Below are 19,228 nucleotides of genomic sequence, written 5' to 3'. Positions count from 1 at the left end.
GTAGACATATTATTTGGGGCCGATGTCTACGCCCAAATTATGATGAGTGGAATATTAAGAGGGGAAAATCTTTCACAACCAATAGCACAACAGACACGATTTGGATGGATCTTATGTGGAAAACTTAAGTCATATCAATGCAACATAATACTAAATAACACTGAAGATTTACAGAAATTTTGGGAAATAGAAGACATTGAAGAGTCCCCATCCGTCGTGTCCTCTGAAGACCAATATTGTCTTGAGTTGTATAAGAAAACAACACTGCGCCAAGCAAATGGAAAGTACAAGGTTCGACTTCCGCTAAAAGATAATTTTAAGGAAAGTTTAGGTCTGTCCAAACCAATGGCGGTAGCACAATTTCACAGCCTGGAACGGAAATTAGCGAAACAGCCAAAAACTGCAAGGCAATATAAGGATTTTATAAATGAGTATAAAGACTTAGGGCACATGTCTTTCATAGAAAACAAGGGTCCGGAGATTGGGTATTACTTACCTCATCATTGTGTTACCCGGGAACATTCGGAAACTACAAAGCTGCGTGTTGTATTCAATGGATCAGCAAAGACATCAACGGGACTTAGTTTAAACGACGTAATGTATACAGGTCCCAACCTACAACAAGACTTACAATCCCTTATATTAAAGTGGAGAAGATTCCGATATGTATACACCGCAGACGTGGAGAAAATGTTTAGAAATATTGACATTTTTGAGTGCGATCGGAAAATGCAAAGAATTATTTGGCGAAATTCACAAGGTCGACCGTTACAGGAATATGAATTGACAACCGTAACGTATGGCACAAAAGCGGCGCCCTTTTTAGCCATGATGACTTTAAAACAGCTAGCTATGGATGAAAGACCTCGGTTTCCACGGGCAGCGGAAATCACAGAGCAGGCATTTTATACAGATGACTTAATATATGGGGCCCATTCTATAGAAGAAGGATGCAGCATGGTAACGGAGTTACAGGATTTGTTGCAGTCAGGGGGTTTTACTTTATGAAAATGGGCTTCCAATGAACCAAGAATACTGAAAGAGATTTCGGACAAAATTAATCGAGGTTAAAAACCAGCAAATATTTACGTTTAAAGGAGATCTTATTTCAAAAACATTAGGGGTATACTGGAACCCGAAAGAAGACTGCTTTATGTTTCAATCGTCATTTGATTTCTCGAATAAGACGACCAAAAGAGCGCTTCTATCAGATATATCGAAGCTGTTTGACCCACTGGGTTGGTTAGCTCCTGCAATTACAGCTATGAAAATAATTTTTCAAGAAGTATGGAAGCAAAACATTAAGTGGGATGATCAAATCCCTACTTCTATTTTGAAAAAATGGAAGCAATTTAAAGAAGAAATAGAACTAAGTATTTCTAAAATAAGGATCCCGAGGTGGTTGCAAACTAGTCCGGACAGCACATTAGAGCTACATGGATTTTGTGATGCATCAAATAAAGCATATGCCGCAGTTATTTACTGTCGAATAAACAACAAGGTTTCATTGGTGGCAGCCAAAACAAAATTGGTACCCGTTAAAGGAAAAATCTCTATTCCGAGAGGTGAATTATGTGGAGCGGTTTTATTAACAAAGCTGTTTAATAAAGTTAAAGCATGTTTAGGGTATAATAAAATTAAATGTTACGGTTGGACGGATTCCATGGTAACCTTGGGGTGGATACAGGGACAGCCTGAGAAATGGAAGCCATTTGTAAGCAACAGAGTCAAGCAAATTGTTCAAGATATGCCGTCAAACACGTGGCGCTATGTTAAATCAGAGGAAAACCCCGCAGACTGCGCCAGTCGTGGTATTTCCGTCAAACAACTTGAAATGCACTCTTTATGGTGGAATGGTCCATCATGGCTTCCTTTATATAGGAATGACAAGGAAACTCAGTCATATTTTACGAAGGAAGAAGAAAAAAATCAATATTTAGTTAATATAGTACAAGGTACAGATAACACAGTAAAGGGAATAATACAAAACTGCAGTAGTTTCTCACGGGCAATCAGGATAGTTGCTTGGATATTACGGCTTTTACCAAGAAATAAGGATAAAAGGGAACGATACCTTACATTAGCTGAAGTCAAGGAAGCGAAACGGAAGATAATTCGCAACGTACAAGAAGACGACTTCTTCTATGAGATAGAAAAGTTGAGAAGAAAGGAGAGCATTAATAAAAGTACACTAATTGCATTGAATCCATATCTTGGACAGGATGGCCTTCTTCGTGTGGGGGGAAGGTTGCGAAATGCCTTCATTAGTAAAGACATGCAACATCCCATTATAATTTCACATACTGGTAGGCTGACTGACTTAATAATAGACCAAGCGCATAAGCTTACCTTTCATGGCGGCGCAGAAGAACAATTTGCCACCACAATTACGGATATGGAAATAAACTGGCATTTCAATGCACCTGCATGGCCCTCTGCTGGCGGATTATGGGAAGCAGCTGTTAAAAGCTTAAAGGCTCATACAAAGAAGGTAATCGGGGATCAAAAATTCACATATGAAGAACTTTCGACACTCGTAGCGCAGTTAGAAACCTGTTTAAATACTAGGCCTCTATGTCCAATTTCAGAAGATCCGGAGGATATTAATTTTCTAACACCAGCTCATTTCTTAACTGGGGGCCCTACACTTTCATTATTGCCCACCGAAAATGACTTAAGAACGAGATGGTACTTAGTGGAGAAAACTTTCCAAGACATATGGAAGAGGTGGCAATCGGAATACTTGCCTACATTGACATCTCGAAGTAAATGGCAAAAACCACGAGAAAACTTAAAATTACAAGACTTGGTCGCTATTCACGACGCGAATATTCCTCCCGGAAAATGGGCTATGGGCAGAGTTGTAGAATTACATCCAGGCACTGATAATATCGTCAGAGTAGTTTCGCTAAAGACAAAGAACGGAGTAATCAAACGGCCAATTGTCAAATTAAGTCCCTTGCCAGTGCAGAACAGCAGTAAAGAAGCAGCCGAAAACGAATCAAACATATCTGCAAAACCACGGCCCATACTACGAAAGGGTCTCGGTAACGTTTTAGCGATAATGCTTTCGTTTATATTTTTTTTAACATACGTATCAGCTACGCATCCGGAAAATTATAATATAAGTACATTCAACAATAATAAGGGGTTATACTTAGACAAAATAAGTAATATGCAATTAATTCAGGAAAAATGGAGAATCGTTGTCTACTATGAGATGAAACCCTATTGGGAAGGTGAAAAGGCATTCGAACAATATTATAAAACTTTACAAGGCATGTGTTCTGCCCTCGATGAAAAAACACATTGCGAAATTACTATGAATCAATTACGTCATAGCTTCGAGGAACTCAAATACTACGATCAGGTGTTGCTTACGCAGCACCCGGGCACGCGCTCGAAGCGGCGTCGGCGCGGCCTTATCAACGGTGTCGGATACGCGGCACACTCCTTATTCGGAGTATTGGACGAATCATTCGCTGAACAATATCAAAAGGATATCTCTTTAGTTAAAGAGAATGAGCAGCATTTGGCAAACCTGTGGAAAAATCAGACATCAGTTCTGGAAGCAGAGTACAATCTCATGAAGCGGTCAGAGGAAGAAAATTATAATTTACGAAAATTAATAAATCGACACGCAAATGAAGTTAAGAAGGCAATTACTACTCAAGTCACTGAAATCAATAGACTAGAGCGCATTACTCAGTTTACTCTTGACAGCATTTCAGCAACAAACGTACTTGCTAATTTAAGGAATATGCAGGAGTATCTGATTGACACCATCACCGATATTTACCATGGTCGATTTAATTTTCACCTTATTTCGTCGGAACAATTACGCAGGGAATTAAATATAATATCCAATCATATTTCAACAGATCTTTCTTTGCCAATTAATAATAGTCAAAAACAATTTGGCAATATATATAAATTTTTAAGAGTTAAGGCAAGGATGCTTTATGAGCAATTAATATTGGAAATCTCGGTTCCGCTTGTCAGCCGAGATGGTTTTGAAATCTATAATGTGATTTCTGTTCCTTATAAGAGTGACGCACTTACGATGGTCAAAATTGTCCCTATTTCAGATCTCGTCGCAATAAACAAAGAAAAAAATTCATACATACAGATGTCAGAAAATGAATTGCTATCAAGTTGTGATTATTATTCCGATATTTATTATTGTAACCTACCTAAACTGTTTTATAATATGAAACCAGAAGATAGCTTATGTAAGACAGGAATGAAAAAGCAATGTCAGTTTGAGAAAATGCCATGCGATAACGAGTGGATTGACCTGAATAAAAAGAATACATATTTATACTTTTGTTGTGATCGGTGTCCATTACATATTATGTGTGGCGATCAAATTTCTGCAGAACAATTAAATACGACTGGATTAATAAGCATAGGTCATGGTTGCATGTTACGCAACAAGAAAGGTGTCATTTATGCTCATAACGAGTATCAGAATGTGCTCAAGACTGGACCAATGGTTTATTCGCCTTATATGGATTCAATTAATAATATGATAAATGTGTCCTTATCCTCGGATGTTATTGAAAATTCAAAAAACAACTACACAATTAATAGTCTTGATAAAATAGGCACGGATCTGGAAGATATGCGAAAGGAGGCTCCCATAATTAGTAGTGTGACATTTCACGACGTACATCAGTATATTGCCTTATACTCTATTTTGGGCATCTTCGTCGTGGTAGGAGCGATTCTATTGTTGCGGAGGTTTCGTCGAGCAGGTACGGTAGCACCTGTCCAGCAGATACCATCTGGCCAAGCAACAATTCCAATACAGAAAACAATTGATGGGCAGCAGGAGACGTCGATAGCGGCATTGGCAGCAGCAGTGGCAGCCAGTCTCGCAATGGGCTCTACAGAACCCACCCGGGACCGGACTCCGATAGGTCTTAGTGTTAGTGATAGTGCCGTGGATTGGTGTAGGAAGTGTTAGCATAAGTTTAGAGACTTTAAGTACCTCCTAGAGACTATTAAGCACGTAATGGATTCATCTTGTAAAGCACTACATATTCATCTTGCACTTTTTGCCTGGGGGAGTATGTACGAGCCAAAGCTGTACATTTTGCTCACTCAGGCTATCTTAGAATTATAAGCGTGATGATCCCTATGTACGTGCCAAGGTTCGTACATTCTTGCTCGTTTACAAGCTTGACAAATTCCTATGTTTGTACGTGCCATGGATGTACATTTCGATCACTTATAAGCGTGACGATTTCCCAAATCGTCGGAGTTACACCCCGAGAGCATAGCCAGACGTAGGCACTCTCTTTGACTGTTAAATTGTATTCATTCGGTATATAGCAATTAGCACGTCATTATTTCGCTCATATTCTATTGTAACACGCGAGTGGTAAATATAGAGTAAATCAATAAATCTCTATTATTTGAAGCATCCCGTTGACCCAGGAACCGTACAATCGTCATGAAACAATAATTTGTTCTGAAAAGAACAGTTAATTGGCGTTATCGTTAGACCACGATATCAAACTGTTCTGAGAAGAACACGTTCGTACCCTTCGACGGTTGCGCGCAGAAAAGGACAACTTTTTGCCGCGCCTCGATTTTATTGTCTACGCACCCTTCGCATCTTGGTACCACATGTTACCACTAGTGGCCAGTGTAGGATAACTTTTGTATATAAATCTACAGTTTTTAAAAATTAAACACATTCCACATTCCATCTTCACCTCTTCTCAACGAATTATTAGGAAGTTTTATTTTAACCAAATAAGGACCAACCAACTTAAAACAATTAACCTAAACCAAAACAACCTAAAGTAAAACTACCTAAAGCCCTAAAGACTAGTACAACTAATTCACCTATATAATAAAAACAATTTAAACCTAGACTCTCATAGAGCTAATTAATGACATCTAGTTTTTGATTTGTAGACAAATATATTTAATTAGAATATAAGTAAATTGGGTTTGATAACAAATCATTTACTAGTTGAAGTATAATTGAAATTCACTAATTTGAGAATGACTTCCCTATTGTCTTTATTTAGCCAGGGGCTTTGCCATTGATACAAATGTCACAGGCTATTTGAACTTTTGGTAGGGTGAGTGGGAGGAGGATTGAACGGTTTTTTTATTGTGTTTAAACATCTTGTAGAACAATAAATATTAACCTGTACTAATTTATGGCTTTGATTAGTAACAAGCAAACAATGTACTTTCCTATCATATCAATAACATATTGTTAAATCTGTTCCAAATCAGAGAAAATTAGTAAATAAAAAATAGAGATACGACTACAAAATAGGGTAAAGATGAAATCGTGACAGGGAAAGATTGAATTTTTTTCTAAAATCGTTTATATTAATGTGAGATATCGTCAATGGTTTTAAGTCCATACCTTTTAGTGACTAGTAAACATAGATCTGGCTAAAAATCTAAGTGAAATCTAATCGAATCTAAAATCTAGTGAAAAAATACCTTTATTTAACAAACATACAGGTAATTGTTTTTTTTTATGTACCAATCTTACCCCAACGGAGAAAGATTGAAACGTCTCAAACTTTTGCCATCTTAGTTTTAAGCCAATCACGAATCCCGTTGTTGCATGTAACGATTTCCGGACGTAATTACGAGGCATTGTTACTGAATAAAACAATTGCAATTATTAAATGATTAGGTATAATTAGTATTGTCTTTGGTTAACATAGCTTTTACACATTGAAAGAAAACAATTTTTTAACCGGATTAAAGCTATTTGTATTATTAGTAACTTATTATTATTTACATAATTTTAAATTTTAATTTTTCCGACGTTTCGCGTGCTTTACAGCTTGCGTGGTCCCGTACGGTGACTGGCATCGTTTATTTCTTGAAATACACACTTAAAAAATATTTAGAGATAACGAAGAAAAATAGTAATAGTAAGATATAAACCATAAAGTTCTATTGTACTGATATATATATTCTTTAAAATGCTACGACTTCTAGTCCTAATTTCCTCGAAATCGATGTAATTTCAGCCCGATATCACAATTATAAAATTAAAACCATATGGCCCTTGTCAGATTATACACTCATGGGCGCAACGCCCCTTATTTCAGATTTTAACTAATTATAAAAATCAGTATCTTCTGATGCCCGTATTCATAGACAATGACTTACTTTTTTTTGAAGTTACTATTCTTAATTCTTTGTATTGTGCGTTCAAAGAGTGATATTTATAAAAATCGACCAAAAATTAAAACAGCTGATGGTGATTTAATAATTGAATCTTCCTACAATAAAAATATATATTTAAAACCAAATGGTCCAAGATCAAGTATTTTTGTCGGAAACATTAATGTACTGGACATAAATATTACCAAGAAAGAAGATATTTGGAAGCCATCATTTGAATACAGCAACAGTGACCGAGGTAATAAAATTGCAGATCCCAATGACATTATAGGAAGAATTGAACGCTTGGAAAGCTTTAGTACAACATTGCCTTCTACAATTTCTTTAAATGTCACATACCTCACACGACAAATTAATACATTAAGAAACAGAATACGCACCATTCAGAGTTTAATTAACAGGAAAGGAAAGGAGGAATGTCAGTCACATCCCTGCGAGAACGGCGGGACGTGTTTAAATCTTGTCAATGGATATTATTGCTTATGTCCGTCCAATTGGAAAGGAGTTAATTGTGATGAAGATGTTAATGAATGTAGAAATTATGCTGGCACAGATTTAGGCTGCCAAAATGGTGCTACATGCATTAACAGGCCTGGCTCATACGAGTGTATTTGTAAGCCCGGATGGTTTGGCCTACACTGTACCAGAAAAGAGAGAAATTGTACTGGCAATGACTTTGAAATTTGCGGGCATGGCACCTGTTTACAAGTTACCACTGGTGTCGGAATTAAGTGCCTCTGTGATCAGGGATGGACAACAAATGACACAAGTATAGCATGTCTCACAGACGTAAATGAATGTTTATCATCTCAAGGTCCTCGGTGTTCCGTAAACCCACCCGTCGAATGTATTAACCTACCTGGTTCATTTGTTTGTGGCTCTTGTCCTGTCGGTTATGAAGGAGATGGTTACGTTTGTCATGATGTCGATGAATGTCTCACTTTGCCGAACGGTGGATGCAGTTTGAGCCCCAGAGTATCTTGTCATAACACGATAGGTTCTCGACTCTGTGGCTCCTGTCCACCGGGCTTTGAAGGTGACGGTGTTACCTGCACATGGAGGGGTTCATGTAGCATTAACAGTGGTGGCTGCCATCCTTCCGCTCAATGTATTGAAATTCCTGGCTATGGAGGACAAATAGTGCAATGTGTTTGCCCACGGGGCATGTCAGGAGATGGAATTGGTACTAACGGATGCTTTGTAGCTTCAAATAAACTAAGAAATGGTACTGGATGCGAAAACAATCCTTGTGGGGCAAACGGCGTGTGTCATCAACTTCGTTACGGATACACTTGTATATGTGATGAAGGATATGGCGGCGTTCACTGTGACATTCAAGCTGGTATCTGTTCCAACAACCCCTGTTTAAATGGTGGAACGTGTAGAAGTAATGGAAGATTGGCACGACGATTTCGATGTGAATGTACGGCTATGTTTACGGGAGATTTGTGTCAACTTCGAGTAGAAACATGTGGTGGTGTGCTCGACGCGGAAGAAGGTAGTATAATTTATCCTCCAACTAACACAACATATAGACCCAATGCACGATGCGCTTGGGTAATACACACATCCCCAGATAAAGTTATTAATGTGACCTTTAGTAAATTTCATTTAGAACATCACGCCGAATGTTATTATGATTTTGTTCAAATTCATGACGGAAGAAGTTCAGCCAGCCAGCTAGTAGGTAGGTTTTGTGGTACTGATCTGCCAAAAGGAGGAAATATTATATCTAGTCACAACAATTTATACTTTTGGTTTCGTTCCGATCAAACTATATCGGCAGAGGGATTTGCCTTACATTGGAATAGTATAAGTCCAATTTGTGGAGGTGTTATTGATGCTACTCAGCATGGCCGGGTAAATTCGCCAGGTTCACCTGGCCCATATCCCCCAAATCGTGATTGCTATTGGCGCTTAAATACAAATTTACGTAAGAGAATACAATTACATTTTTTCCAGTTGGATTTGGAAACACACCCAAATTGTAGTTTTGATTATCTAGCAATATACGACGGATTACACGTAACCGATCCATTATTAAATAAATACTGTAATTCCTCTCAACCGGCACCTGTGCAATCGTCGAGTCCCGAAATACTTATTCATTTCCATTCTGATGCCTATGGGTCTGGAAAAGGCTTTCAAATCACGTATGCCCCCGTGGAAGGTGTGCCTGGTTGCGGTGGCTTTTATACTGCTGACAAAGGTGAAATAACTTCCCCGAGTTACAACAATAAATATCTTAATAATCTTATATGCGATTACAAAATACAAACTAGCCCCGAAACAAAAGTACGACTCACATTTCGGTCTTTCAATTTAGAGAGGTCGTTTCGATGTAGATTTGATTATATCGTAATTTATGACGGACCTAATGAGGATTCTAAACTGGTAGGCAAATTTTGTGGCAATTCGATTCCAAAGACTTACACGTCGTCTTCTAATAGTTTATTTATTAGATTTAAATCAGACCAAAGCATATCTTCAGGTGGGTTTAAAGTTGCGTACGAATCTATTTGCCACAAAACAATAATGGGAGATAGTGGAATTATAAAATCACCAGGCTATCCTTTCAAATATCCCAAAAATACAGTATGTGAATATGTCATAGGTACATCTCCGGGGAAAATTATACAGTTGTCATTTCAAGATTTCGATATTGAAGATAATCGATTTTATAATTGTCAATATGACTATGTAGAAGTCCGTGACGGACCAACATCTAATTCATCACTACTTGGTAGATATTGTGGCGGTTCAGATCACATCCCACCCATACAAACGTCTTCTTTCAATTATTTGTTCATCGGATTCCACTCTGACATGAGTATATCGGGGACAGGATTTTTCGCAAATTATACGACTTTAGATATAGAATGCGGAGGTATTTATAGAGAAACAACGGGACTTATAAACTATCCGGCTTCCGGTAAGGTATATTATAGCAACGATCAGTCGTGTACGTGGGTTTTGATTGCGCCCGAAGCAATGCACATTAAATTGACGTGGAATAGATTCGATACTGAGACACAGTTCACTTGTGAAAATGACTTTCTAGAACTGATTGAAATTGATGATGATTATATTAATGGGACAAGTTTAGGTAAATATTGCGGTAAATCTCTTCCACCAGCTTTAACTACCACATCAAACAAACTAATGTTAAAGTTTCAATCGGATAAAAGCGTCAGTGGTCTCGGATTTTCTCTTTCATATTCCTTTTTAGATGAAAAATCACACTGTGGCGGCGTTTATATTAAAACGAGCGGTTACATATATTCACCGGGGTGGCCGGACAATTACGAACCCAACAAAGATTGTACTTGGACGATTACTGTGCCTGAAGGCCAACAAATTGCGTTAAAGATTAAAGATTTTGATTTAGAAATGCCTATTAGAGAAAAATGTGATTTAGGTGATTATTTGTTGATTAGAGATGGATCATCCGATAGCGCATCTTTGCTTGCTAAATTATGTGGCTCTTTTAAAACAAAACGTATCGTCTCCACCGCTCACAATCTTTACATTCACTTCCATTCCGATTTCTATTTATCGGGGAAAGGATTTAGTATAGAATGGGATGGAGCACTAAGGGGCTGTGGCGGTACATTAACAAGCGTCGCCGGGTCGATATCCTCTCCTAATTATCCACAAAATTATAACGACGATGCGGAATGCTTCTATAAAATTGTTACGAGTAGCGGCTCGCGTATTCGAATTGTATTTGCAGACTTGGACTTAGAACAAACAATGAACTGTAGGGACGACTATGTAGAAATATATGACGGACGCGATGTCTATGCCCCTAGTTTAGGGAGGTTTTGTGAATTAAATAATAATCAGACCAGTATTGAAACTAAAAGTAACTATGCATTCATAAAGTTTAGATCAGATGTATTTTTGGGTGGCAAAGGATTTTTGCTTAATTATGAAACTATTTGTAATACAAATATAAGCGGCAGCTACGGCGTTATAGAAAGTCCTGGATATCCTAACAATTATCCTCTCAGTTTGAATTGTCTTTGGAACATCACAGTTGGATTAGGTAATAGAATAAATGTTACTTTCACCCATTTTAACATTTTTTCTTTTCAATATAGACCCCGATTAAGAGGTATTCCACCTTGGAATAGGTATCAGAGTCCTTGGGTCGTACATAGTCGTCCTTTTCATTTTTCTCCCTTATATACACAAGGAGGAACACAATGCGAATCATATTTACAATTTAAGGAGTTAACCGAAGAAAATTTTTCGAACAAGCACTGCGGTACCTCACTGCCAGCTCCAATTTCAACGAAAAGTAATTCTATGCAAATTAATTTTGTCAGTGGCTATTTCAATGCTGCTAATGGATTCAGGCTGGAATGGGTGAAAGATGGATGTGGCGCATACTTGAAAAAACAGCGTGGTGAGATTGAACTACCTAAGAATATAAAATATTCTAAGAACGGCCTAGAATGTGAATGGGTGATAGAAACGCAACCAGGTAGCCGAGTGACCGTTATATTAAACGATGTGTTTGTCGAGGAGACTAAGAACTGTACAGTCGATTCCATCGAATTTTATAATGGACAAAGCAGTTCATCCCATTTGATAAGTAAAATATGTCACCGGGGCTCTAACACCATCCAATCAAGCAGTAACTATATCTTTATAAAGTTTGTTAAAAAGTCTTCGTTACGAGATGTCTACTTTTCAGCTTATTATGATTCGGATACGTCTGGGTGCGGTGGTGGCATAACGTCTCGCACCGGTGTTATAACGTCCGAAAACTATCCGAAAAACTACAATGATAATATGGATTGCTTATGGTACATAACCGTACCAGATAATCATAGAATAGAATTGAATTTTCTGGACCTTGATCTCTACTCGGTCGATGACGACGATGAAAGCTATTGTGGTGACTCCATTAAAATTTATGAAAATTCGTATATTGCTAATAGTAACTATACTCATCTTATATGCCCCCAATCAAACATATCTCAAATAATTACCAACACACCTTATATGGTATTACAATTTACTTCGGACTCATTTGGCTCGGCGAAAGGATTTAAAGCTAACTTTTCTGCCACCTGTGGTGCTGTTATAGAAGCAAAGTACGATGGAGTTATAACCAATGATCGGTTTATCAGCCAAAATCGCCATAATTGTACTTGGGTCATCTTATCACACGATTTAGGAGAAAAAATTAAACTTACCGTGGAACACATGTCAATACCGCGTAGTAGTGAAGTAATGTCAAACAAAGAGTGCCCTTCGTCATTTTTAAAATTTTTTGACGGTAACGATATTAATTCTCCGGTAATTGGAGAATATTGTGGTTATAAGGTACCTAGTGCAATTATCAGTCACGGCAGCGCGCTAACAATCATGCATGGAACATATGGTGACACTTTGAGCGGTTCTTTTACAGCACACTATTCGACTTTATCAAACGCATGTGGAGGAACAATATCCTCCGAAGAAGGATCAATCGCTTCGCCAAATTATCCTCTCTCTTATCCTCTCGGAACCGATTGTGACTGGACATTACGAGCATCTCCCGGAAACAGTATGTATATAACGTTTGAAGCTTTCAATATAGTTTACTCTGATCGCTGCAATGAAGATTACTTAGAAATACGAGAAAATAATGGTGGCGGTCGGTTGTTGGGAGTTTATTGTGGAGAAACTTTACCGGTAAATACCACTACTGGTTCAGCAATTTACATAAAATTTCATAGTGGTTATCAAAATTCCGGTACAGGCTTCTTGGCTCATTTTGGAATTCTGCACCAAAACGAGATAACAGATAAATCCCAAGGAGAAATATCGTCTCCGCTTTATCCTCACCCCTACAACAGAGAAGGTGAATTTTCATGGCGTATCATTGGTAAACTGACCAGTAGTATTACTTTAAATATCGATGAATTAGTAATTCCAAAGCGAGGCGAAGCCTGTGATTGAAAGTGGAACATTGAAAAGATGTGGTTATAACGAAAGCAGAGTTATAGCCGCAGGAGCAGTGGTTAATTTTTATTCGCCCAAGTATCCGGAAGAATATGGAGAAGATTTATTATGTGAATGGATGTTTGAAGCAACTGTAGGTCACCATTTGCAATTAAACTTTAATGATTTTAAATTAGAAGAAACCTCCGCATGCTATGCCGATCATGTATCAATATATTCGCGAAACTTGAAAGAAGATTGGAAATTAGTAAAAGAAAATCTTTGTTTATTTGAAAATGTAAAGCAAGGATTTGAAATATCACAGGTACTTAAAGTAATGTTACAAACAGATAGTTCAATTGCTGGGAAGGGTTTCTCCGCTAGTGTAACATCAAAATGCGGAGGAGTTATTTCTAAGGAGTCTGGTACGATTGAATTTTCTTGGGGCGAACGTGATTTTAGAAATAACATCCGCTGCAATTGGACAATAAAAGTTCGACCTGGCCGCACAGTTAAAATAAATTTTGAGCATTTTAATATAACAAATGAGCACGAGTGTAATCAGTATGTAATGATTCGAAATGGTGAAAGCTCCGAGTCTCCTTTGTTAGGGACGGGTAAATTTTGTGGATATTCACATGAAGTTAGGGAGAGCCTAATATCATCAGGCAATGCTATTTACGTAAGTTATGTTAGCAATAATCACCACATGAGTTCTGAAGTAACAACATTCGAAACCTTCAAGTTGCGTTTTGAGGAGAAAAACATAGAATGTGGCTCAACTTCGGCTATCGATAGTGATAATAAATGGGAAGTGATATCTTCTCCTAACTATCCATCAGTACCAATGCCCTATTCAGAATGTGTTTGGGTGTTAACAGGACCACCTGGAGAAAAAATGAGAATAGACTTTATTGATAGATTTGACATTGATGGAAGAGACGATTGTATAGATGAGTCAATCGAAGTACACGATGGCGGCTCAGTGTTGGCTCCAACGATTGGGGTGTACTGTGGAACTAAGCCAGGTACAGTCAGATCTAGCAGTAATGCCCTCTACATAAAATATTCAACGATGTTGTCTGAGCCAAGAAATGGTTTCAAGGCCAATATTTCTACTGATGTGTGCGGCGGTACTATTATAGCTGATTCCGGAGAAATTACATCGCCGGGATATCCTCATATGTTAGTCTTGCCAGCGGGATCTTTATGTAAATGGCATATTATATCTCCATTAAAAAACGTAATTAAGTTTTATATGGTAGATTTTAATATACCAGAATCAAGGCACGTTTGTCAAATAAATGTAACAGTCATGGAATCTCTGCCGATGAACAAAACCGCTTCAACTCTAATGGAGTTTTGTAGTGATGCTCCTCCAGTATCTACCACTGTGACAGAAACGAGTAGTAATGAAGCGACTATATCATTTTTTGTAGGAGATCCTAGTTCATATACTCAAATATCTGAGTATAAAGGTTTCAAAATGACATTTAATTCATCAAGACCGTCATGTGGTGGGAAGTTAACGCAATCTGAAGGCTATTTGACAACACCCGGTTATCCTCGCACTACTTCATTGCGTTATTGCCAGTGGTTTATAGTGGTACCGGATGCAACAAGACGAGTCAAACTAGAATTAATTGATTATAACGAGAATGAAAGAATAGGTATTTACAACGACGCTACATTCGAATCTCTTATAGATACATATAGCGGAAAGAATATAAGCGGAAAACCTTTGATTTATGAATCTTCAGGTAATACTATTGCAGTGTATCTACTTATGAAAATGTCTTCATCTCAAAGGTACACACAACGATTTAAAGCTAGGTTTACTTCGGATGAACCTGCTTTATGCGGTGTTAGTCTTCACGGTACAAGTGGTAAAATTACTGCTCCTGATTTACAGCGCTCTTACGTCTGCAAGTGGACGTATAATTTCGCGGATACCTACAAACTAAGCAATTACTCTGATTTCAATACTATGTTTATAAGTATTACTAACACTTTTTCACGGGAAGCAAAATGTTATTATTCGCATTCAAGACTCATTATTGATGTTCCAATTGAAAATACAGGCCAAAAATTCACTCGAACTGTATGTGGAAATCAAACCGAAGTTTCTTATAGAATCCCGCTTACATCATTAACACTAAGGGCTATTCAGCTAAATCTCCAACCTATTTTGTTTAATGTGGAATGGAAACTTCAGCCATGTGGAGGAGTTGCTCATCTCTCACAAGAATCCAGAAATATTTTGAATATACCAAAATCATTTAATGATACTTTAGATTGTGGATGGATAGTAATCGCTCCTCCTGGAGTTAGAATAGAAACAAGTATCGAGGGAATCTTTAACCACGATTGTTCAGATGAATTTTTAACTGTTCATCATGGCTTAACACAATCCCTGTCTGTTTTAGAGTATTGCAAAAATAAAATACCCGAAAAATCAATCGTTACATCTTTTATGAACACATACATTCAGTACCATTCCAAAGCTCAAAAATTTACTAATTTGAAACTGGTTATGAAAGTTGCTAGCAGTCAATGTGGCGGCTATTTAGATGGATATGAAAGAATATTTTACTCACCTAACTACCCAAATCATTATGATGAAAATATAGAATGTACGTGGGTAATACAAGCATCTATAGGTTATAGAGTTTCGCTTTCATTTTTTCAACGATTTGTTGTAGAAGATACCGTTAATTGCACTAAAGATGCGGTTATTATATATGACTGGATAAATGGATCATACCAGGAAATGGCTAAACTATGCGGGCGAGAAATTCCACCTATATATAATTCAACCTCAACTCGGATGAAAGTCGTTTTTCGTACCGATTCTAATATTAATCTTGATGGTTTTATAGCAGAGTGGACTCAAATTTGTGGCGGTGTATACACAGCTACTAACTTAGATCAATTTATTTACAGCCCTGGATATGGCATTGGTTATGGTCCGCTACTTGATTGTTCATATGAAATTCTTGCTCCGACAAACAACAAATTAGTCGTGAAGTTTCAAGACTTTTCCCTAGAAGGCATCTACCCAGAATGTAAATTTGACAATCTTACCGTAAATGGAAAGCGTGAATACGAATTTCTAGTAAAGATATTTTGTGGAAAACATATTCCACCAATTTTAGAGAACTATGAAAAAGTCATGATAAATTTCAAAACAGATAGAATTGGTCAAGATAAAGGCTTTAAACTGTCATATTCCTTGTATAAGTGTGGTGGAAAAATCACTGAGCCTACGCGAATTAGTACAGGATCTGCTGAAGAATACTTTAACGGACTTAATTGTTCTTGGCTAATTGAGGCCCCTTCAGATAAAGTAGTCATAGTTAACTTTGCATATATTGATATAGAACCACATTTTTCCTGTTCCAATGATTATATCGCTGTTTTTGATGGATCTCAAATAGAAAATGATCATCGATTAGCTTTGTTATGCGGAAAAATTACATCTTCTACTGTAATAAAGAGTAATAGTAGTAAGGCAATTGTTCAATTTGTATCTGATTTCATTTTTAACGTCAAAGGCTTTCAGGCGCAGATTACTTTTAGCTATAGCGAAGCTATTGGGTGTGGAGGTGTTATCAATTTAATATATGTTACTCAATACTTGTTAAAATCCCCACGGATAGGTAATTCATTTGTATACGAAAACTACTTAGATTGTCATTGGTTTGTTAAAGCCCCAGAAGATCATGTTGTGAAAGTTGAATTTACAGCTTTTCATGTATCACCATGTGCTGATGTCAATCAAACAGCGATAGGTATTAGAAAATGCAGCTGCGACTTCGTTGAGATACGGGATGGGCTTAATCCAGATAGTCTTTTGATTGACAAGTTTTGTGGACACACTTTGCCACCTGCGATAGTATCATCGACTAATGTTTTAAGTATCAGATTGTCAACTGATGGTGAAATAGTGAGTTCTGGCTTTGAAATAAGTTTAAGCTTACAGTCTTCCAGATGTTTTCCAACTGAAATAATGGTCGATTTTAATGTTCAAAAAATACATTCGCCTGGGTTTGGACGCGGTGACATACCGCGGGGTTTACATTGTAAATATATTTTAAAGGGTACTAGGTCTTTTATTCCAATACATTTACGAGTTAACTATCTTGACCTAGAACCAGGTACAGCGAATCACTGTTTAAACGATAAGATGATTATAACAAATTTACCTAGAACAAATACGACCATTGGAAAAGATTTTGTTTTATATCACAATGCCGACAGTTTCTTTTCAGTTTCTTCATGTTTCAATTCAATCATAAACTTAAAGCCGGAAATGTTTGTTGTGTGTGGCTCAAATAAAACACTAGATTTTTATTTAAACGGCGATATAAATATAAATCTGATAACTACTGCTGAGTCGTCATCAGCTCACAAAGGTGTAGAGTTGGAGGTATCGTACCTTGGCCAATGTGGAAGAAATTATACAGAGCCTTATGGGCTACTACAAAATAGCTATATCCAAGATTACAATGAAAATATATTAAGTTGTTCTAATTTGATAACTGCTCCTGAAAACCACACAATATCAATATATATAATTGAAATGTACCCTAGTTACTACCATGGTGAGGCATATTTTGAAATATTTGACGGTGATAAATTGTCATCTCAAAGTTTGTATAAAGTTCAATCATCCTATATTATGCAATCAGTTATTTCGACAGGAAGGTATTTGCTGTTGCACAATGTCATGAAAAGTTCTGAGCAAATAATGTATAATATTAATTATGTTACTACAGATAAAGGGCGGGGATGTGGGGGTACACTGGTAAATGAGTTTGGTAGAATAGCGAGTCCTATGTATCCAGAAGTATATAGGAAGAGGTCGACTTGTGAATGGGAGCTTGAGACGCCGATTGGCACTCAGCTCCGACTGCACTTCAGTGAATTTGATTTAGGTGTACTATGCGATCAGAATTACGTTAGTTTGGTTGATAGGAATGGCAACTTCGTTTCATCGTATTGTTCTGAAACGCCGGCTGACTATACTAGCGAAGACAATTATGTTAAAGTTGTTTATACCACTACAATGAGCAATGGTGGGACTGGCTGGATAGTAGATTTTGTAGGTATTCTTGATTTGTAGAATAATAATATTATTAAAATTGTGAGTTTAAATAAATAAGATTATTAGATAGATTTAAAGTATATTTTTAAATTAAATTGTTACTGTTAATAAAAAAATATTTGCTACCTTCTAGTAAAGTAAAAGTTGACTTAGAATACGGTTATATCGTTAGACTTTTAGAAATAATTATTAAAGTATTTAATCCGATATATTATTTCATTTATTGCCCATGAATGACCAAAATATAGCCTTCATCTTCTGGTGCCAACTATATTTTAAATATTTGTTGTATACATAATCTTAAATTGAAAAGAAGTTGGTGTGGTGGAAACAAACACTCGAGACAGTTTTTCTGTCCACCAGGACGTCAACATATTTAAATAATTATTATCTATTTACCTACTACCTATTTACTAAGGCCAGTGAAATATACCCAGGTAACACTGAAAATGTTTAGAAAATGAAAAACGGCTTAATGTAGAAAGTTGTCAATTTTCTTTTATTGTTGTTCAAGAAATCCGAAAGGGCTCGTAAAGCGAATACCTCGAATTTTATCTTTAGTTCTTGGGAATAAATGAAAGTCGCAGGACACCAGGTCAGGACTGTATGGCTGATGACTCATTATCTCGTCACCTGCCATAGTCAAATATTCAACAGTCCGTTTTGCGGAGTGCGCTGAAGCATTGTCGTGAAGATCCTGCTGTCGTAAGGGATTTCATGCGCTATGGAGTGCGTCATCATCGAATTCCGGCTGAGAGGCAGAATTTTGAATGCTACTGCAAGCCAAACTTTTTTTGTAATGAGGTAAGTCATTCGCAAAAAAATATCCTTAAATTCACGAAGTTATTGTTTACTAAAAATTAGTTTTTGACGAACATAGAATTATGGATATAATAATATATACGTAATAATAAATACGTGGGGTTTTAAAAATAATATTACGTATCGTATTTTGTTTTATTCAAGTGCATGCTCGTGAATTAAAAGTCATTATAAGTGGTAAAGATTTAT

At 37.0% G+C, this 19,228-nt stretch overlaps 2 protein-coding genes across 3 annotated transcripts; both read left to right on the top strand.

Annotated features, from left to right (window-relative positions):
- Positions 1-1,078: 1,078 nt before the first annotated feature.
- LOC123708852 lies at positions 1,079-5,161 on the top strand. Of its 2 annotated transcripts, none has more exons than XM_045659788.1 (2): positions 1,079-2,491; positions 2,589-5,161. In XM_045659788.1, exons 1-2 carry the CDS (start codon positions 1,154-1,156, stop codon positions 2,613-2,615), a joined length of 1,365 nt encoding a protein of 454 aa, XP_045515744.1. In that variant the 5' UTR covers positions 1,079-1,153; the 3' UTR covers positions 2,616-5,161. The 2 variants fall into 2 exon arrangements, with proteins under 2 accessions (XP_045515744.1, XP_045515743.1); XM_045659787.1 differs by having other exon boundaries at positions 2,589-5,158.
- A 1,988-nt stretch (positions 5,162-7,149) lies between these two features.
- Positions 7,150-13,128, top strand: LOC123708344 (cubilin-like). Its single transcript, XM_045659020.1, has one exon. The coding sequence runs from the start codon at positions 7,150-7,152 to the stop codon at positions 13,126-13,128; it is 5,979 nt and encodes a 1,992-aa protein (XP_045514976.1).
- Positions 13,129-19,228: the final 6,100 nt, after the last annotated feature.

The sequence above is a fragment of the Pieris brassicae genome, chromosome 4 (assembly GCF_905147105.1).
Source record: "Pieris brassicae chromosome 4, ilPieBrab1.1, whole genome shotgun sequence".
NCBI lineage: Eukaryota > Metazoa > Arthropoda > Insecta > Lepidoptera > Pieridae > Pieris > Pieris brassicae.
Note: the sequence above shows the minus strand (reverse complement) of the source record. Positions and strands in the feature narration are given on the sequence as shown.

Excerpts from the sequence above, each read along its gene's own strand:
- LOC123708344 (XM_045659020.1), top strand. The coding sequence starts at position 7,150 with ATGACTTACTTTTTTTTGAAGTTACTATTCTTAATTCTTTGTATTGTG.
- LOC123708852 (XM_045659787.1), top strand. The coding sequence starts at position 2,852 with ATGGGCAGAGTTGTAGAATTACATCCAGGCACTGATAATATCGTCAGA.